Source organism: Notothenia rossii (genome assembly GCF_949606895.1).
Source record: "Notothenia rossii genome assembly, chromosome: 9".
Classification (NCBI taxonomy): Eukaryota; Metazoa; Chordata; class Actinopteri; order Perciformes; family Nototheniidae; genus Notothenia; species Notothenia rossii.
Window position 1 is genome coordinate 5,892,575 of NC_136907.1, and position 22,599 is coordinate 5,915,173.

Genomic DNA, 22,599 nt, shown 5'->3' on the forward strand with positions numbered 1-22,599 from the left:
TGTTTCTTCCTGGGTTCTGTGACGTGTGAACACCCAAATCAACAACAAATGACCAGATTGGCTCCAACAAGCCGTTTAGGACAGAGAGTGAATACACATACTATACAGAGATGCTGTATTAGAAACCAATGTGATTTTGGAAAATTGCACTGTTTGAATCTATTCTAGTAGACCTCAACAATGGAAATATGATCAGCAAAAATGGCCATGCCATGGGACCTTTAAAGCCGTAGTATTTTATTTGATTCACATTAATGTATGTTATTCAGTTAACCTGTGCTTCTCTTGCTATATGAATACAAATGTAAAAATACAAAATAAAGATGTAAATTGGAATAACCATTTAATGTGTCCGATAAAATAAAAATAAAAACAGTTATTCAGTACTGTCTCTGCTATTATGAATACAAATGTATGTCCTAAAATTACAAAATAAATATATATAATTGAATAACCATGTTATCTGACAGATAAGGTAAAGAAAAAAATCCCACATTATAAAAAAGTAAAATAATGTTTATCTTTACGAGAATATTTGCTCCATCTATCTATCATCGTGTGCCTGCATACAAACTCAACTCTCGCGATACTCAGCGAGATCAGCCAACGTAATCTAGCGAGGAAGCAGCTTTTTTATTTATCGGAAATAAGAATGGCTGCTATCCGACTTCTCTATTGTTTTCAACGCGGTCCAGTCGACATTGCAGGGTCACAGATGCCCCAGTCTTTTCTTTGAAGAATCCTTTTCTTCTGGTAAGTGAAAACAAGACACACTACGCTGAGAGCATCCTGTTGTCAACCGGTTTTAGTCCTCAGATGATGGGACATCTTGTTGTCCTTCATCCAGCTCCGACCGGTTCCGCTATCCGTCGACCCTGCATGCTGCCACCAAACTACAACCGGAAAATACACAATTTAACCATGCATATGCTCTCAGCTGACGTATTTAATTAGTAAACCTTGTTTTTAGACATTTTGCTTGTGTGTAGTAGACGTTCTTCAATTCGGCATGAGTTAAAATTGGTTAAAATACACCTTGCAGTACCTGTTAAAGGAAACATGTGTGTTTCCTTTCACACCAAACAAGCCTGTTGAATAATCTTGGAAATAAATGTGCTATTATGTGATTCATATTTGCAGAATTCACTGGGATATTATGTTGGTTTTTAAGCCACCAGACAGTAATATAACCATTTCCCCCCTTCTCAAATACCTTAAAAGGCCGAATATTTCAATGTAGTTTTGCAAATAGTGTCCCTTTTTAAAGTGAGTGAAGGAAGAATGTGTTTTACTTTAATTGTATTCTGTGATACAATAGTAAGAAAAACATTCATGTCAACATACTTGCTACATTTAAATGTACCTGTTTTTAGAAAGGGTCGTTAAAAATGTTTAATTGCAACTATTGACAACCGGCCTTGTCTTCATCATGAAATTCCCAAACAACCTGCTTATGTGTAAACTGCAAGGCCTGCTCTATCATCCCAACATGACCTGATTTAAGCTTTTGTTTTGGAGTAAAGCTCAGGTGTCTGTGAGGCTCCCTGTTGATGCAGCAGCGGTTACGTAATGCAGCCTATGATCATTTGGAGAAACCCTGCAGTGAGCTGGTTCTAACAGGATGAGCTCCCTTTCAAGAACAATGCAAGTAATGCAGATGAAGTCAACTATATATACATCTCAGATAAATAAATACAAAAAGATAAATAAAGTAGAGAATGTTGTAAGTGACCAAGTAAATGCGGGACTAAATGCTGAATTTGTGTTAAGAATATCACTTTTTTATTTATTCATGAAAATCACATAAAAACAAAAGCTTGGGTTAAATCCTTTTACTCTAACAGTCGGTCTAACTTTACACATTCATAAAGGTAGAGCATTTAAATCCTTTACTTAAAGCCGCCTCTGTCAACAGAGATGCACTCTATGGTTCTATCTCACATCACCTACTGCCTAACAGCCTGCTCACATGCCTGTACAACCATTCTTAAACCCCTGGAGTCAGTATACAAACCAACACTTAAAATACTAGATAACAAATCAGTGTATTCTCATCATTGCCCAATACTCACAAAATATGACTTGTTGAGCTGGGAAAATGTAATTAAATATGCAAATGCTTGCCTCGTGTACAAAAATAATACACGGCCTTACCTCCGCTCAGACATGTCATCACCATACGCACACCTGTAGGTCAACAAGAGCTGCAACAAGAGGAGATTGCGTTGTTCCATTCAGCCAATCCTCTTTTTCTTTTAAAGCTGCACAACAGTGGATCACCGCTGTGCTCTGATTGGTCAGCTCGCCCACTCTGTTCTGATGAGTCCACCACCGTTACAGCGGAACATCAGTGATTATGTGTTACAATGGCGTTAGCAACCAGAAATGACAAACAGATGAGGGGTTCATTTCCTGCTTGCTGTGTGGGATCTGTGAGACAGCGAGACATCGTGAATGGACGCGGGAAGGGGGGGGGATTGCTGCGAGGCTCTACTAGCAAGTGAAGTCCAATAGTCTCCGGTGAGCGTGGAAGTGTGCTCCGCGGCAAGCGGGCGGCAGGAGCGGGGCTGTCAGCATCAGCTTGTAGATGGTGTTTTAAACTCGATGCGCTCTGAAACTACATGCGTTAAAATAATTAGTGGCGTTAAAAATGTTTGGCGCTAACTTGACAGCCCTAATATAAATGTTTATTAATAATGATAATAGACATCTCTGTGTCTTTTTTTTTTCAGATCCTCTCCCGGTTGATCTTATTCCTCGTTTCTGAAATCATGTCTGGCTCGGGGGACATACCAGGTGAGATTTATTTTGGAAGAACACGCACAACAGATAACATTTCTCCAGCCCATCAATAAATTACCAATGTTTTCTAAAGCTGGTAAGGGATGCCAGTCTTCCTGCCATTTGCATATGTTATCAGTGTGTGGTGTTCATTATGTGCCCTGCTCTCGCTGGTGGAAAACAGCAGTGTATTTTGGTCTTAGCAAAGGGAAATGACCTTGACGGCGTCATGTGACCATGATGAACTTTTTTAACTTAACTTAACGTTATCCTTTTACTTTTGGCTATTTAATCTTTAACGAAAAAATCAAAGCTTCTTTCTAGATTATGTCATGGAGCAAAACGTGCACTTTTTTTTGGCACAGAGTCTATTTCTTTTAATAAACAACTACAAAACTAACTTTTAACGATTAGCCAATAAAAGCACGTCATCCCTTCTGCACTTCACTCCCTGTGTGCTGTGGACATATTCTCCCACTCACCTCACAGCGTGCAGCTGAAGGGTGCGTTGGCAGTTAGTGACTGTCCTCGTTCCAATGCATTGATTTCAGTTGTTTTCTGCCTCGCTCAGCATCACAGTGACGCACTCTCTGCAACACAAAGACAAGATAAAAGCTGTTGTTGACTTGTTGTTGTTGTTGTTGTTTGTGTCCGCAGCCATCGAGGGCCCCGGGATGGGCGCTATGAGGCTTCCCATTGGGATGACCCGACGAGCCCTCAGCTACGACGATAACCTGGAGGCCCCCATGTCCACGCCCCCCCACGACATCAGCATCAACAACCTGTGGAGACGACCAATCATACCGGAGAGGAAGTTCTCCCGCCTGGCTGAGGTGAGACACACACACACACACACACACACACACACACACACACACACACACACACACACACACACACACACACACACACACACACACACACACACACACACACACACACACACACACACACACACACACACACACACACACACACACACACACACACACACACACACACACACACACACACACACACACACACACACACACACACACACACACACACACACACACACACACACACACACACACACACACACACACACACACACACACACACACACACACACACACACACACACACACACACACACACACACACACACACACACACACACACACACACACACACACACACACACACACACACACACGCATGCACGCACACACACACACCTATTTTCTAATGATGCTGTTTTTTCAGCAAGAGGTATCGTTTAATACAAAGTCTTGAGCGTTTGGGAAATGTCTACATTGTTACAGTTCTGTTTTCAAGGTTAGGAATGCTCCAGAATAATGAACAAAAAATAGTTGAAAAGAAACATTCATATCTTTATTTTTTTTCCGGTTCACTTTTATATGCTTGGTTACATTTTCTCTTTAATATGGTCTCATTAAATAAAATAATTTCCATATTTGGGATAAATAAAGTATCTATCTTATTTATGGTATTGAATGTCTCTTACTGTGTTATATGTATACACTAAAGCAGTGGTTCTCAACTGGTGGGCATTTCGAGTGGGTTGCAGATGTGAGTGAAGAAAAAAAATCAAGTCAAGCTTTTATTTTGAAGGGCCGATGTTCTAACGCTCTGCATGCAGTCGGCGTTGGACTGGAAGTACCGGAGACCATAAACGGTTTTGGAAAACTTCTGTCACGTAGTGATCATCTTCTCAATAAAACTTCTTTGCTGATGTTTTTTCGAATCAAGATTGTTGCCGGAAGTCCCCACGGAGAATAACTTTGCTGTAGAACTCTTCTTTATACATCCATGGGTACAACTTCTGATAAAGAGGAACACATAATGAGATATGACCCCCGGTCTGATGATTGGCAGGTCACAGAACAATGGGGGCTATCTAAGTCACACAGACTATCTCCTCTTTGCTCTTCTCTCTGTGTGGAGCAGCAAGCTGTCAGAACAAAGTGAAAAACAAACAATGGCATAACATATTATTAATATGTCGGGTAGCGATAGATTTTTGTGTACCAGAATGCGTAGTTTATATGTTAGTATTTCAAAAAATGCCTTATGTTTTACAGTTCAGCTTTGATTCCATCATCTCATTGAACTTTTTTAAAAGCATACTTTAGTTCTGTGAAGGGATATATGCACTATACTTCACTTTTATTAATATTGTATGCTGAAAAGAGTATATATTTTATTTTATTTGATCGGTTAAAAATTTCGGGTCGCGATTTATTGACAAAAGAAAAAGTGGGCCCCGTCGCTGACCAGTTGAGAACCACTGCACTAAAGGCCCTGACACACCAAACTGACACCACAGAACACGTCCAGACGGACCCGATTGTTGTGTCGCCTCACAACCCCTGCGTCTTGGCCATGTGTCGCACTGGAACACGCCGCAAAGACTTGTAAAAGAAGCACGTACAAACTGCGCATGCGTGAGTGGCAATAACTCTCCTTACCAGCAGGCGGCGGTAGTGTGTATTCGTCATTCAAAAGAGGCAACCTGAAGACAGACTGTGTGATATATACAAACAACAAATAGCATGCGTTCCATTTTCACTCTCGTCCATCACAGACTGTTTCATATAGCGACTTATAATCGAAAACATGTTTAGTGCGGTACTGGAAAATGAAAAATGATAGCCGTCTGTGTGCCTTCTCCACTTCCGTTTCGCTTCTCATGCACTGATTCGCTAAGCTGAACAGCCAATCAGAGTGATTTATTTTGCCGACAGTAGAGATGGCAAATCCGGATCCTTTTATGGACTTGGAGTCTTATGAGTCAGTCATTGAAGAGATCCGGATCATACGAGTCATTTGAGTCATATGAGTCAGCATCACCAAGACAGTAGAAATCCTACCGGTGAAACCGAAGAGTTGTTGCATTTCACGAGCATATTAAACTGACGTCATATTAACCTCCGCTACACAGTGCCTTTTGCTTTAATAAAAAATGTTGATCACAAAAATTATTATTATTTTGTGATTTGGCGAATCTGAGTCTGCTGTTGACTCCTGCATGACGACCAGTCTGCTGGATCTGCTGCTATACGGTTACGGCTCTGAGTCCGCACGAGTCTGCAGGAAGTTTCACTGATCCCCTCCCCTGAGCCAAACGATAACTTCCGGAAGCTATCCTACTTGCTAAAGGGTAGGCAGATGGACTGGGGTACGTTGTAATGTTATTTTACATGTTTATAAAGAGAGTAGCGAGTGACGCAATTGATAGTTTTAATTTGTACGTCGCACCAGGTGTAGGACTCAAAGGACTCGGGTTAATGAAGAGGGGAGACTCGTCACGACCAGCTCATTTCTAGGATCCGGGTTAATGATCCGGATGAATCAGGACTCGCCCATCTCTAGCCGACAGCCTTGTCTGACAGCCTCCCGATTCAACATGTTGAATCGGCGGCGGAAGGTGTCGGCACGACCGAAAAGACACGACGGGGCGGGACACACACATCTGAGTAGGGCGACGCGACGCTCATCGATGGCCGAAATTGGCCCTTGGTGTCCGGGCCTTAATAATATACACCAAAGCTAATTCCTTGTATGTAAAAACTGCTGATTCTGAAGAAAATCTGTATTTGATTTTTTTATTGCATCTTATTAACAATTTAGATGAGATAATAAAGGCTTCAAGAATATGGAATGTTTTGGTTTAGGTACCTCTAACTAAAAAGTGCTACGGTCTTATAAACTCTGTGTGTGTGTTTTTATAACAGTGTGTTTGTTTTTCCCTCCAGGAGGATGAGAGTGGTGCAGTGAGACAGTCTTCAGTGGCGTACAGCGCCCCCTCCAGGTCTCCAACTGTAGTGAAAACCAAGGCGTCCTCCATCATGAACTCTCTCATCACCAGTATGTTACCTTTTCCTAATTACCATCATATAATATCTAGATATGTTCTGTGGATTTTCACCAAGGCTGAAAATGGACAGTGCCATGAATAAGTCAAATATAAAGAACAAACTAGTTAACCAAGTAAGTAACAGGAGTTCTTGCTGCTGCATGAAAAGTTATCTTCATGTTCAAACAACATTTGACACGTTTCTTTTGATATTCTGTAAAGTTGTAATCAAAATTTCATCTTGATTGTAACACTCACTCAGATTCAGGATGCCCACAACCATTTAGAAAGCCACCTTCTGCTTCTGAAGCCACAGCGTTTAAATGCTTGATATCTAAAGACAGATGTGGTTTGTATCCCCCTCAGAGCAGACCCAGGAGAGTGTGTACAGGTTTGAGCAGAGGGCCGGGCTCACGGACACTAGCTACACCCCCCACAAAGGCCTCACCGCTGAGGAGACCAGGCACCACCACCGCATGCCCGAATCCCTGCAGGTAACACACACTGAAACACCCACACACACCCACACACACCCACACACACCCACACACACACACACACACACACACACACACACACACACACACACACACACACACACACACACACACCAATGGTAGGTTACATGATGATAAACACCATGCAAAAGTAGAACTGTGTCGACTGGTAGAGTTTCTGTATTATTGTCTTTAAAAAGGTAGCTTTCCTCACATGATCATGCCATAACACAATCTCTTATATCCAGCTGCATCGCAAAGGTAATTACATTTGAACTTGTCTGAAGCTTGTTGTTGTTGTTGTTGTTGTTGTTGTTTAGAAACTGCAGATCCAGAGCATGGAGGCCAGAGAGGAGCGTCAGAGCGCCTCGGCTCAGTCCACTCCATCCAACACACCACAAACATCTCCAAAACAACAACGCAGGTACAAACAGAACTTTCCCATAATATGATTATTATTTCTTTGAATTTAAATGTAATTTCCACTTTAGATTATTAGTAATATTTGTATTATTATTACGATATATATATTTTGTATTATTCTTTTTTTGTATATATAATTATTTATTTATTTTCTCGCCTTTTTCCTCACATTAAAAAAATATGTGTTTGGCTTGAAAGTGGCATACTACATGGCATGTTCTTTTTGTATTTATGCTGAATAATATTTATAAGGAATATTACACTGCTACCTAACAACATATTAAGCATTTTGAGCAAGGTACAAAAAAAATGACTAACTAAATAAAAAGCATAAGGAAATGGGGTCAATACCATATAAGGGAAATTGAGTCTGTTCATCCTGATCATAAAAGTGTGTGTGTGTGTGTGTGTGTGTGTGTGTGTGTGTGTGTGTGTGTGTGTGTGTGTGTGTGTGTGTGTGTGTGTGTGTGTGTGTGTGTGTGTGTGTGTGTGTGTGTGTGTGTGTGTGTGTGTGTGTGTGTGTGTGTGTGTGTGTGTGTGTGTGTGTGTGTGTGTGTGTGTGTGTGTGTGTGTGTGTGTGTGTGTGTGTGTGTGTGTGTGTGTGTGTGTGTGTGTGTGTGTGTGTGTGTGTGTGTGTGTGTGTGTGTGTGTGTGTGTAGGGGCTGGTTCGGCAGTACCAGTTCATCAGATGTAAGCTCCTGTAACAGCAGTGTGGACCTCGTAGATTCGGGGGTGGGAGCAGGAGGAGCAGGAGCGGTTGAACGTTGGGGCGTGTTTGGCCCGCGGCCGGCGGTCCAGAAGTCCACATCTGACCTGGGATCAGACCCTGCAGGTAGACAGCATCTCACTCTGTATTCAGAATGTATTGGTTCTTATCCAAATTCCCATGGCATCTTTTTTCTTTACTAAACTAACAAATTGAAAGTGGAACTCTTCTTATAAACACTTTGTTTGTTCAGACGTGTTTGTTATGGTGGGATCTGGGTTACTGGGTGAACACATGGACCTTTTGGACTGATTGCAAACACTCAACAAAATGAAAAACCTTCCCTTATTGGCTTTCGCTAACCCTACGTTTATTTCATCACAGAGATATAACAGGCTGATATATGAGATGAGCTTTAGAGCACAGGCGGCTGCTGAGACACAACATTTACATTTTCACATGAGGGACAATTCAGTCGCTTTGGAACTATCAAAATATTTGTTCCACGATGGCGTTAGGTAGGTCATTTAAGAAAAGTAATAGATATCTGTCTGGAGTGGAAATTTGCTCAGATTATAGAAAATGGAAATATGTAATTTTAGAGATTGTTTTTTTGTGAAAAATGTTTGTAGTATTTTAACAACAAGTTGGATATCATTCCAAAAATGGTAAAAATAACTGAACTGTGCTGTTTTTTCTGCCAACTTAATCAAAATGGATATATATTTAGATCTTAGATGTTATAGAGGTAAATATAGTGGCTGATGCAGTAAAGAGACAGACTAACTTCTCATTAGGAACAATGATCCCATGCTGCGCCGTCTTTGCTTTTTATTTTGGTTGAGAGCCCCCTAGTGGCAGAAAATGACATATGTTCAAATCACTGGATCCTGTTGCAGTTCCAAGTTAAGGGTCCCCGATGATACTGTGTTTCATCAATATATCATAGCTCTCAGATATATACAGAGCCTGTCTCTGATTGGCTGTTACTTTAGATGAAAATAAGGAGCCCCTCCCCACGCCCCTCTGAGAGAGATTTGGTTACAAATAACTCAATGGTGCTCTAGGAGGAGATTCAGGGGATAAGTGGGGGGGGGGGTTACCTTGGTTGCTGATTGGCTAATGGTTACTCAAGCCAAAACATTGTTATGACATCATAAAGTGGCCAAAATCTGATCAGCTCATTTTCAGACAGGTTTTTATAGAAATGGATCAAAAAGAGAGAGAATCTTTGTTCCTGAAACTTTCAGAGTCTCTTCCCACAGAGGGGACACATGTTGATTTAGAAGAGACATGAGGAAGAGGGGACACATGTTGATGTAGAAGAGACATGGAGAAGAGGGGACACATGTTGATGTAGAAGAGACATGAAGAAGAGGGGACACATGTTGATGTAGAAGAGATATGAAGAAGAGGGGACACATGTTGATGTAGAAGAGACATGAAGAAGAGGGGACACATGTTGATGTAGAAGAGACATGAAGAAGAGGGGACACATGTTGATGTAGAAGAGACATGAAGAAGAGGGGACACATGTTGATGTAGAAGAGACGTGGAGAAGAGGGGACACATGTTGATGTAGAAGAGACATGAAGAAGAGGGGACACATGTTGATGTAGAAGAGACATGGAGAAGAGGGGACACATGTTGATGTAGAAGAGACATGGAGAAGAGGGGACACATGTTGATGTAGAAGAGACGTGGAGAAGAGGGGACACATGTTGATGTAGAAGAGACATGAAGAAGAGGGGACACATGTTGATGTAGAAGAGACATGGAGAAGAGGGGACACATGTTGATGTAGAAGAGACATGAAGAAGAGGGGACACATGTTGATGTAGAAGAGATATGAAGAAGATGGGACACATGTTGATTAGGGGTGCAACAACTAATCGACTTAATCGATTAAAATCGATTACCAAATTAGTTGGCAACTAATTCAGTCGTCGATTCGTTGGTGACGTCATCACATGTGTTCTACACCCCGTTAAGCTCCAACGTTATCGCTCTTTTGTATGGGTACAGGAGACATTTAAAAACATATGTTATGTATTATTGCTACATAAACATTATATCGCAGTCTTAGTGTCGCCAACTCAGTTTCTAATATGCAATATGACTACAAAATGCGTCTATAATGTATTTTCGATCTTCCGAATTCAGACGAGCGATCTCTCCCCCGCCTGCTTGCGAGGGGGCGGGGCAGTTTACACACACACGCAGGAGATGGCGGAGAGAACGCGCTCCGAGGTGTGGTTAAACTTTATCCGTCTCGATGTGGACAATGCTCGTTACCAAAATTGCAATAACAGTTTATCATATAAAGGCGGTAAAACGAGCAATTTGTCTAAACATTTAGCAAAAGTGCACCACATTCAGACGGAGAAATGCACCGGGTTCGGCTGTCTTTCTAGTAGCTCTGTAGCCCCTTCCAAGAGTAACCTTTCCACGTCAGGTGTTATGTATGCTAGCAGCAACACGCAGAGTTAACTCAGTTATAAAAACATAGGTTAATGATTAGAGGTAACTGAATTAGTTATTTTGTTAAAGTTTCAGCTATTCTGTTTACAGTTCTGTCATCACATTATTTAATATGATTTGTTAAAACATTGTTGTTTCTTTTGATGTGAAATATTATGCATTTAATTAAAATAAAAAGCAATGTTAGTTTTGTTCACAATTTGTTGAGTTAGTTTACCTTATTTCTTGTCAAAAGAACCGTTAATACTATCGTTGAAAGGACCGGATCGATAAGCAGTATTGATATAAGTAGTAGTACAGTTAAAACCTTAACGATCCGAATAATCGATTAATCGTTTCATTAATCGATAGATTAATCGATTATCAAATTAGTCGTTTGTTGCAGCCCTAATGTTGATGTAGAAGAGACATGGAGAAGAGGGGACACATGTTGATGTAGAAGAGACATGAAGAAGAGGGGACACATGTTGATGTAGAAGAGACATGGAGAAGAGGGGACACATGTTGATGTAGAAGAGACATGAAGAAGAGGGGAGACATGTTGATGTAGAAGAGACATGAAGAAGAGGGGACACATGTTGATGTAGAAGAGACATGAAGAAGAGGGGACACATGTTGATGTAGAAGAGACATGGAGAAGAGGGGACACATGTTGATGTAGAAGAGACATGGAGAAGAGGGGACACATGTTGATGTAGAAGAGACATGAAGAAGAGGGGACACATGTTGATGTAGAAGAGACATGAAGAAGAGGGGACACATGTTGATGTAGAAGAGACATGGAGAAGAGGGGACACATGTTGATGTAGAAGAGACATGGAGAAGAGGGGACACATGTTGATGTAGAAGAGACATGAAGAAGAGGGGACACATGTTGATGTAGAAGAGACATGAAGAAGAGGGGACACATGTTGATGTAGAAGAGACATGAAGAAGAGGGGACACATGTTGATTTAGAAGATACATGAAGAAGAGGGGACACATGTTGATTTAGAAGATACATGAAGAAGAGGGGACACATGTTGATGTAGAAGAGACATGGAGAAGAGGGGACACATGTTGATTTAGAAGATACATGAAGAAGAGGGGACACATGTTGATGTAGAAGAGACATGGAGAAGAGGGGACACATGCTGATGTAGAAGAGACATGAAGAAGAGGGGACACATGTTGATGTAGAAGAGACATGAACAAGAGGGGACACATGTTGATGTAGAAGAGACATGGAGAAGAGGGGACACATGTTGATTTAGAAGATACATGAAGAAGAGGGGACACATGTTGATGTAGAAGAGACATGAAGAAGAGGGGACACATGTTGATGTAGAAGAGACATGGAGAAGAGGGGACACATGTTGATGTAGAAGAGAAATGGAGAAGAGGGGACACATGTTGATGGAGAAGAGACATGGAGAAGAGGGGACACATGTTGATGTAGAAGAGACATGGAGAAGAGGGGACACATGTTGATGTAGAAGAGACATGGAGAAGAGGGGACACATGTTGATGTAGAAGAGACATGCGTAATAGGTGACCTTTGAAAATCATTTTATCTGTATCTTTTCTCAGCTGGCTTTGCGCTGCAGGCGTACCGCGGCGCCCAGAAGCCGAGCCCCATGGAGGTGATGAAGTCTCAGGCCTCTCGACTCGCCGACGCCGCCCCCGCTCAGGCCCTGGCCCCTCCCAAGATGGAGATCCCCACGGTGGAGGGCCGCCGGCAGGGGCCACAACCCCACAAGCTCAAACCCCGAGACATGAACATCCTGATGCCGTCCGGCTTCTGAGAGGCGGCTACACAGACAGGTCTGATGAAGTGAAAGCTTCTCTGTGTTGTTGTTGTTGTTGTTGTTGTTGTTGTTGTTGTTGTGTGTTTGGGAGGAAATTTGCATCGAGTCATGTAAATCCTGCAGGTCTGCTTCAGCTCCCTTATGGCGCATTTCCACTACAGCGCGGTTTGAGCGTGCCGTGCCCATTTTTGGTTGCGTTTCCACTTGGTGTAGTTCCGGCTAGCGGGTACTATTTCACAGTTTTCTGACTCTCCAAAATCGAGGTTGTTTCCGGGCCAACAACCGGGCGTCCTAACGAGGCCTAGCCATACCGTACTAAGCCGAGCGAGGCCCTGCAGTGGAAAAGCGCCATTAGTTAGCTTAGGAGGAAAGTTGCAATAGAGAGATGCAGGAATGAGTACAAGAAGCCCTTCAAGTCCGAACACTTTTTAATGGTTTTTTTGCCTAAAATAAGATTTGTGATCACCACCAGTTTAAGAAATTGCCACGTTCTGTTGTAAGTAGGGCTGCTCAATTAATCGTATTTTAGTCGCAATTACGATTTTGGCTTGCAACGATTATGAAAACAACATAATCGAAATAAAAGGATTATTTATTTATTTTAATTAATTTTTTTATAAAAAAAAAAAGATTCTTAGGTTTTTTTCGGTTGAATTCTACTTAAAGTTCAGGGTAATCAACTGTTAAAAACACACTGTTCACATTTTCTTTCTCCAATAAATGGATGTTTTCAAAGTAAATGGATAATCGTTTTAATAATCGTGATATCAATTATTGACCCAAATAATCGAGATTATGATTTTTGCCATAATCGAGCAGCCCTAGTTGTAAGGTTACAAAATATTTCATATTTTTAAGCTTGTTAAAATGTTGTTGCTCACAAGAGGCTTAATATGACTACAAAGGTCTCTACTCGCACATTGTAAACTATTTCAATTCAACAGTTCCAACTTTCTTTTCACCTGAAATGCTTCTTTTTTTTATGTTTATGGCAAGTTATGCCTTTTAAGCTTTAATAATCAAAAAAGTTGACTACATTTTTGAAGAAACGTTTACGTATCATTGACTCTTGTTTGCCACGCAGCTTATTTCTTTTATTGTAATCCAAAAATTGAATGGAAAATCGCAGCAGATTTTTGTCGAAATCCAAAAATGTTATCCCTTCAGAACGGTATTATCAGAATCCAATTTGCATGCAAGAAACGTGTTAAAACCTGCAGCCCTTAAAGCCATTTCATGGGATCTTAACTGCATTTCCAACATTTACATCACCATTGTACTGTCCATCATAATTATTATTATCATTATTAATTATTGCCAATAATTTTTTATTTATTTTTATTTTTTATTTTGATATACTTTATTAATCCCTGTGGGGAAATTGTTTCTCTGCATTTGACCCATCCTAGTGTTAGGAGCAGTGGGCTGCCATTATGTACGGCGCCCGGGGAGCAGTGTAGGGAACGGTGCCTTGCTCAGGGACACCTCGATAGCACTTGGTCTTGCTGGGACTTAAACTGGTGACCTTCCAGTTGCCAAGCCAAATCCCTATCGACTTCGCCACCACCGCCCTAAATTAATTCCGGCAGTGGCTCAGTCAGTAGGGGCTTGGACTGGGAGCCCTAGGGTCGCCGGTTCAAGTCCCCGAACAGACCTAAATATGAAGTGTGGACTGCTACTTGGAGAGGTCCCAGTTCACCTCCTGCCCTGCCGTGGTGCCTTTGAGCAAGGCACCGGACATCCCCCTTCCCCCCCTCACTCCCATTGCTCCCCGGGTGCTGTGCAATAGCTGCCCACTGCTCCTATTGCTAGACTCCTGGTGCTAGACTCCTGGTGCTAGACTCCTGGTACTAGACTCCTGGTGCTAGACTCCTGGTGCTAGACTCCTGGTACTAGACTCCTGGTGCTAGACTCCTGGTGCTAGACTCCTGGTGCTAGACTCCTGGTACTAGACTCCTGGTGCTAGACTCCTGGTACTAGACTCCTGGTACTAGACTCCTGGTACTAGACTCCTAGTACTAGACTCCTGGTACTAGACTCCTGGTACTAGGATGGGTTAAAAGCAGAGAACACGTGTCACTGTGTGCTCCGCATGTGAGACCATTAACGAGGGGTTCGTCTCTCCCATTCTATCTATCATTGAAAAGTAATTTGATAAAACATTCCTTTACAATTTCCAATCTGCACGGCTTTGAGGTGTAAACTGTGTTGCTTATCGCTTTCCCTTCTAATTTGTACATCTAGCTGCAGCACGCTGGCATCAACAAATTCCACATGGACGGATCCTGGGAACTTTGTCCGGCTGAAGGTGAAGACGATGGTTGAGGGTCCCCTGTAAATGCACTTTATCCTAACGATTATCCCCCCACCCAAACCCTCACGTCACGCAGCACTCCAGGATGCAAATGACGGCAACAAAAGAAAAGAAGTTCTTCTGTGTTCATAGTCTTAATGTCATCACAAGTCAAATGTATTTGTCTTCTTAAAAGGAGAGTGGCAACGAAAACATCAATCAAACCAACAGAACAAAAATGAAAAATGGTCTCAGGAAATTTGGCAGGCTCCTGCTCACTGAAACGCTCCCCTTATCTGTTCTTTTTTATAGATGTTTTTATTTATGGATATTTTATTTGCTACTATAGCAAACAGATTTAGTTCCCTAGAGATCAGAAGGATAAAATAACGTGTGTGAAAATCAGAGCTACATGTCGACGGGGCTCACACACTGACACGCTGCAGCGTTCAGGGGTTTTGGATTTAATCAAAATGGAATATGAGGGTTTAAATATTCTTCCAGTCGTCGGTGTGTGAGCTCCAGGTTACATGTCTGCCTCAGGGCATACAATGAAGAGTTTCTGTTTCTGATGAGTTTTGGTGCTTATCAGATTCTGTTTGTGTGTATGTTGACTGAAGAATAGGATCCTGCAGAAACCTTGTGTCTCTGACAGAGTCAAGGAGCGTTTTGCTTTTGGCATTTAAGTCGGGAAACTACAGGCCACAACATGATCTTTCTTGGAATGGACAATTCCGAGATCTTGGACTATATTGTTTCCAAAACATGTCGTTTATTTGACTAATTCTGTCTATTTGTTTCTGTAGTTTTCTCTGAAATTCAACATTTTGTAGTTTATAAACATACAAAATATAACTATAATACAAACTTCTTAGTGTATGTAATCAACTGGGGACGTTTCATGGTGAAATGCATTTATAAAAAGATTTGATCATTTCCTCTGTGGTGCAGTGCTAGAAAGCCTAGCTACAGTGCTAGCTAACAAACAGCTGTGTATTCAGGGTTTCTGCAGGACGGTGTGTGTGATGCTTCGTAGAGCAGAACAAGCGCTATCAAATATATCTGTCAAATGAGATGTAGCACTTGGCTGATTATTATTATTTCACTTTAATTGTCAAGTGATTGAAGTCTGTTGCGTAATGTGACACAGCAGTGGAAGTGAAGTGTCATGTCTGAGTTGTTTTCCTCTCCTGTGGTGTCAGTCAGGTGTTCTGATACAAAAGATAACACTCTAATTATGAAATGAATATGACTGTTAATGTGTCGTGCTGTTTGTCCCTTTACATTGAAGTCTCAAACCTGAATCTCCTCTGTGTGACTGTCGTGACTGAATTATCTGTTCAACATTTTCCAGTTGATGGTAAAGAGAAATGTTCCTTATTTGAGCAGACTGTATACTTTTTAATTTCTTTGCCAAAACCGTTGATTTGAGAATAAATGTTAAATTCTCGTCGGAAAAGAAGTCAGAAATGCATCAGAGCGTTTTTTTGTATTTCATATGGTTACTTTTTTCTTGCCAGTTACAAGTCCTAATAAACAATGCATTTTTAGTCAACCAGACCCAATGGACACAGACATGAAGATTCACTGATTACTTTTTAATTTTTCAGGTACAGCGAAATAATTTTTTATTGCAAAAGCATCTTCATGCAGAGTCAACACTTTCTGTATCTGTATCTTTCAGAGGATCCGACTTCTTGTACACTTTTAACTGTAAAAAAACGACATCTTCTCCCTGCTTTTGTTGGACTTTCATTCTCGAAGAAGTCCTGCACAGCAAGTCTCGTCACTTATAAAAACATGTCATTTCAAGCCAATAACTTAGTATAGTGAAAAACTGTGTGACGCCAGTGTGAAAATGTCCAGTTGATGCAGAAAGCAAACCAGAATGCTTCAATCACCGTACGCTTGATTATTTTTTAGGACTTTGGTCCTTTGCAGTGTAAAACTAAAGAAACAGACATTCAGTGTAAAAAAAGACTACTGTTGACATCGTCCGCTGCTTTGATTCGACACGTCTGTTTACAACTCCTCAGATTTAATGAATGGTGTTGATTTTTCCACGTGGAATTCAAACTTCACCTCTTCTGCTGTCTGTAATTCAAGTTCTCAAAGGCAGTCTTCTCAACGTTGGCAAGGATTTTCCTGTTTCAGATACATCTGTGAGGACGGAGACCGAAACCTCTTCAGTTCAAACTGTTCCGAGATGCTTTTTGTTCTTGTCAAAGCATGTCACGAATGCTTTGACAGTAAACATCTTAAGACATGATAGAAAGAAGGTTTTATCGGAGACAAAAGCAGGATGCACTTGTTGGATAATCTTATCTTGGATACCAGTCTTGGCAATGTCCAACAAGATTGCCAGGCAAACGCAGATGTGGAAGGAAGGTGTCTCACCTTGCAAGACGTCAAACTCCAACACCCCTACATGGCTAAGTCCAATCTTTCAATGCCAATGTCCAAGACTGCTTTTTGATTTCAACATTTCTTGCAATTTTTCTGCAAACCGTGAAGTCCAACCAAGTCACCCTCAACTTCATTACTTCTTCAGATTGTCTTTTGTATCAGTAAACAACTCAATGTCTGATTTTTCCTACTGAGTTTGATGCCTTCAAGGTTTCCCTAAAGGATCCATTCAAAGGTCTTCTGTCGTGAAACAACATCCCCTCCCTGATCTCTTGCCCTCCGTCCTACCCAAAACAAATCTTTCTATCTTCAGAGAGTCTCTGCTCCTTTTCCTCCTTCTTCTCCTCCTTTTCTTTTGACGTCTCCGTACATCTGGAAGAAGACATGCATCTCTTTCTGCAGCGTTTTGTTTCTTTGGTCAGCGTCCACTTTGGCTCGATCCATGTTGCGGATCTTGATCTCGGCGACGCTTCGGCTTCGCTTCTGCTGCTCCAGACCGACTCGCAGTATCGCCAGCTGCCGCTCCAGGACGTCATTACAGCGCTCCAACCTGCAGCGGACCAGAGGGCAAGGTCAAGTCTTTGCTTTCAAGTCCCAAGTCCTAAGCATTGAGTCCTGTACAGGTCTTACCGCCCGTCCACACACAGGCATGAAAAAAATCTTTCAAAGCTTCGCCCATTCACTTGAATGGGGTGACGTAGAAGATTTTTAATCTTCGCCGAACTGCATTGTGGGTAGGGGAGCATGGCTTTGCAAGCATCGTGAGCATCAAAAGTTGAGCAATGTTCAACTTGTGATGCTCCCAATGCTTGCAAAGCTGGCATCAGCCAATCAAATCCGTTAATGCAAATCCCGCCAGTGCAAGCGCTAACCAATCAAACCGCGTGTACTGTATGCAGATACCGCTGCGGCCTTTTCCATATGTCATAAGGGGAATTTGGGGTATCAAGTGTAGACTTGCAAGGAATGAAAAGTGCTAAAATGTGTTGATTCAGGAAAATGATCCCTTCTTTTCTTCAATCAACGTTAATTAATCTGCAATTCATTTAAAGGCTCAAGTCCAATTGAAGTCTCATGTCATTGTTGTTCAAGTCCAGTTTTTGTATTTTGTCAAGTCTAAAGTCATCCAATGAGTGACTCAAGTCAATATCTCTGCAGTAAACACACACATAGCATATAGTACATGCCCTTACTTACAAAAAACACCAGCTAAAGTTTCATTTGTGAAATATCGCTTGGAATAAAAGTGACTTTAGGAATTCAAACATGTATACATCCTCCTTGAGCCAGTGTCTCACCTCTGCATCCTGGCCTGGTACTCGGCCTTCTGCTGGTTCATCTGATCCCGCAGCTCGGCCAGGAGTGAGTGAACGTCCCCAGGCTGTGAGTCAGGCTCCTGGTGGTCTGAAGGTCCAGAGGGGAGGAACACCTCTGAGCTGCCCGTACTGAGAGGGCTCTCACTCAGTAACGAACCGGAGGCTAGTGAGGTAGGGTGGTGGACGTCAGCCTCTCTATCACGATCATCACTGTCACTGTTTTCCTTTTCTGCTGCCTGACTTGAAGGTAACCTCTCAGGAGTCTTTGGAGATGCTTCAGGGCTAACTGCTTCCCCAGCGTCACTGCCCTCGTCCAACGGTAGCACCTCGCAGGAAGACCATGAAGAGGACAAGCCCCTAATCTTCCCAGCTTCCTCTTCACAGGGTCCAATATGGCCTCCTGGTTCGTTGCTTTCATCCTCCATTCCTGGCGCCCTATCCATGTTGTCGTAGGCAGACAGGTTGCTCTCTTCCTGATCCTCACTGCTGCCCCCGCCAGAGGATCCTGGCATTTCACCATGTTCCTCTGCAGCATCAGAGCTCCAGTAAGCAGCACCAGCTTCTTCCTGTTTAGGCCAGTCTTTTGCCCAGTTCAAGAGCACCTTTCTGGGCTTGGAGCTCTCCGGCAGCTGCTCTTTTAGCTGGGGGCTCGTTGAAGAGTCCTGAGCGTTTGCAGGGGACGGTCCTCGGCCAGCATGACCCTGGTGATAGTCTATGTTGTGTCTCTCAGAGGTACTGGAGGAGGGCAGGGGGTAGAAGCAGTTCTCCGGATGGGAGGAGGTGTATCGATGGCCGAGACGTCTCTTCTGGCCTGAGGACAAGTCGGGTTCTGCAGCAGCAGAGTAGATGCAGCTAGAGAAAGCAAGGCAAGAGAGGTTAGCCCTTCAAAATGTTCTACTTGTAGATTGTCTGAATATCTTTTTGTTTGTCTGCTTTCAGTTTATCTGACAGAAAAACTTGTAAAAAGACAGATTATTATATATAACTTTTTGATATTGAGACAGGGCATTTATCCTGCTTTCATGTAACGTCCAGCAGCTGCGCGAAGGTGCTGACAGGCTTTACAAAGACTGGATTCGTGGACTTGCTCAAAAACGTGGACTTCCTGTATCTCTCTGATTGCTCTATACAATCTCTTGTAGATTTCTTGCCAATATATAGGATGATTACAAAAATGAGTTACAGGCTAGGAAAATGATTTGCAGCGTCCGTGTTGTTTCCACAACACTTGAAGCTCCTGAACACACCAAAGATGGAAGACACACTTCAAAAGGTACCATTGGTCCTGGTGGAGGTCTGCGTTTTCCAAATTTACTAGTTACATCTCAAATCGTTACCCTGGTAAAGATCACCACCTCTTTGTGTGATGGTTAATCAAGCAAGCTAGTAATACTAGTAGTCTAAACCCAGGTCTTCACAGTTTAGAGAAAGTCATACGGCTTACTACTTAGAATTTGCCAGAACATCAAGTAAGACTGTATGTCTGTCAGATGTTGGCATGAGATGGGTGTGGGTTGATGGTTAACCTTTTTAGAGCAGGTTTGAGTTACCTGGAGGTTTGTTGGTCTGCGGCAGACTGTCCTGGTTCTCTGGAGCGCTCTACGATCAGAGGCATCGACAGCTGACGGAGGCAAGGTGTCGGGTGGAGGTGAGGCTGCCTCAGAGCGCTTGGTGATGCATGGGAACCTCCAGGTGGGCGGGAGGAGACAAGTGAAGGGATTTTGGCAAACAGAGACTCGTGTTCTCTGATCAGCTCCAACATCAGAACCTGGACCAGTGCTGCACCTACAGGACACAGGCAAAGGGTTTAGGAGGGTTTTCTAAGAATCTGATTGGTTGTATGATGTTCTTGTCATACACAACAACATCATTTTTGTTTTTGTGTAATGCCATTTATAGCTTCTTTTGGTGAGTCTGTTGATTTATTACCTCAGTAAACATTTTCTTAAAAAGTTTATGGTCTCAATCTTAAGTTAAAACACTTATTTTATACACCAGGCGTTGTTTTTGACTTGCCAACATGTTATATCACAGATGCTATCTTTTGCAATTAAAATAAATATTTAAAACAATTTGTTCACATTCTGCTGTTTACCTCCCATGATGCTTTGTGGGTCTTCAGCTTTGGCTCGGAGGATGTTCGGCCCAAACACGGTGGCCAAGTTCTGACCGCTCATCTTGTTACTGCTGGAATAACTCTGGACCTCATATAAAAACCTGGAAATCACACAAAGAAACCCAACTTTTATGATAATATCTGAAGTAAATGTAGAAGTCAGAATTCCCTACTTACTTGCTATCGTTTAACATGTTTGAAGGATGTAAGTTGCAAACATTCAAATGCATTTACAGCCCCCATGTCAAGCATGTACACACATTCATGAATAAAAAACCTGGCTACAGATTATTTATCTAAAAAACAACACTCTTACTGGCAGATGAAGTTGAGCAGGTTGAAGTTTACTACGGGCAACTCATGAAGGAGACTCCTCAACTCCCCTAAAACCTAGAAGAGAGGAATAATAAGAGGGTAAAAGAAAAGAAGTAAGATAAGACATTAGGAACCTAGCTGGTGTGAACATGGATATTCATAATGCAGGTTCGAATAGCTTTGCAAAATGTTTTCTGAACGTTTTAAAGAGCAACTTAAAGGTGGGGTAGGTAATTTTGGAGAAACCAGCTCGAGTGCGCTAGAATTTGAAAATACACAACCGGAAAAAATCTGCCTCTTCCTTCAGACTTCCTTACAGAGCCCCTCCTCCAACACACACGAACGCGCACATGACCAATGAGGGCACGTGATAAGTTTGTGCCCAGATGGAAGGCTGACAGGCAGGTAGGCCATCCAGTTACTTTAGCCGGCTCAGATGATTGGTCGTGCCTTTTACAGCGCCACGGCTTCCACTGATTACATTTTTTTAATGTATTTATTGTCAAAGCATTTAATATATTCATTGCTATCGGGATGTTAAGAGCATTCCATGGAATATAATAAGTGTTTCTGAAATAAATTACATACCCCACCTTTAACATCAACTTCAAAGCACTGTTTTGTTCTTATTCTCTTAGAAGCCATTGTAGTATTATTTTCTGTTCTTAGTTCATAATTATACCCCTTGCTGGGTAAACAATAGGTGTGCACCTGTGAACACACCCAGCAGTAATGATACACCTGTACATCACTGCAGAGGTCAGTAAAGACACACATTGTAGGGTTTGAGCTGCTCTTTAAAGAGGCCCTATTATTAATATCTTTCATTTTTGTAAAGCACTTTGAATTGCCTTGTGTTGAAAGGTGCAACATAAATAAACTTGCCTTGCCTTTAGTTTTGTCACTTTCAGTGCAGGAGTGTCCAAACCTTTTTCACCGAGGGCCACATACAGCAAAGTAAACGAAGGGGTGTGCCACTCCCGAGAGGTGAGGTTTATCGGCTCGTAAGTTCAGTTATAAGTCGGAAAAATCAATCCAATGTAAGGAAATGATTCTTGATACTTGAAAATGCTGTAAGAAAAAAACAGCTCTCAGCTCTCCATTGGGTTTTATTTATTTTGTTAGCAGCTCATTCCTTAAAACAGATTCTTCAGATTGACTATAATAAGAGGAAACATGAAGGGTCTATTTCAAGTTATGTACATTTGTTATTGGACTTTTTTATTATCACCTTAGATTTGTTAGAACATGTTTTCAACTTTAATTAACTGAATGTATTTGAAAATTGGGCTCTTATTAACACATGAGTACTGTGTAATATATTTGAACATAGGCTATAGAAGTTTATTATAGTTAAGTCATTATATATTTTTAATTAACTGAAGGCCGATTTAAAATGTGGCCTGCGGGCCATAGTTTGGACAACCCTGCTGTGTTTGTGCATGTAAATGGTCTGCAAAGGCTCACATCCCATGGAAATGAGCATTAAAGGGCCCCTTTGAATAATGCATGGTGCTCAGAGATGCAGTTACCAGCGTTCCATCAGTCGCCAGCTTCTGAGCGCACAGCAGGAAGTCCTGGTATCGTCTGTGAGGAACCAGAGGCTCCGGCAGCTG

General features: G+C 42.0%; 2 protein-coding genes across 3 annotated transcripts in view; one reads left to right on the forward strand and one right to left on the reverse strand.

The window, feature by feature from the left end:
• The first annotated feature begins 594 nt into the window (after positions 1-594).
• LOC307020294 (putative monooxygenase p33MONOX) lies at positions 595-16,292 on the forward strand. Its single transcript, XM_079651533.1, has 9 exons — positions 595-753; positions 2,733-2,796; positions 3,439-3,614; positions 6,543-6,654; positions 7,010-7,137; positions 7,461-7,564; positions 8,223-8,395; positions 12,320-12,553; positions 14,782-16,292. Exons 2-8 carry the CDS (start codon positions 2,772-2,774, stop codon positions 12,532-12,534), a joined length of 933 nt encoding a protein of 310 aa, XP_079507659.1. The 5' UTR covers positions 595-753; positions 2,733-2,771; the 3' UTR covers positions 12,535-12,553; positions 14,782-16,292.
• A 121-nt stretch (positions 16,293-16,413) lies between these two features.
• LOC307020291 (rho GTPase-activating protein 24-like) overlaps positions 16,414-22,599 on the reverse strand; it is a 9,952-nt gene continuing 3,766 nt past the window's right edge. The window contains exons 4-9 of one of the 2 annotated variants that reach the window (XM_079651527.1): positions 22,516-22,599; positions 20,985-21,058; positions 20,648-20,769; positions 20,103-20,337; positions 18,535-19,404; positions 16,414-17,786 (exon numbers count right to left, since the gene is read on the reverse strand). The exon at positions 22,516-22,599 is cut by the window's right edge and continues 49 nt beyond it. In XM_079651527.1, the coding sequence (XP_079507653.1) occupies positions 17,546-17,786; positions 18,535-19,404; positions 20,103-20,337; positions 20,648-20,769; positions 20,985-21,058; positions 22,516-22,599 (1,626 nt within the window). In that variant the 3' untranslated portion in view covers positions 16,414-17,545. Of the gene's footprint in view, positions 17,787-18,534; positions 19,405-20,102; positions 20,338-20,647; positions 20,770-20,984; positions 21,059-21,264; positions 21,602-22,515 lie in introns of those variants that run through there. The other variant, XM_079651528.1, reaches the window with a different exon arrangement.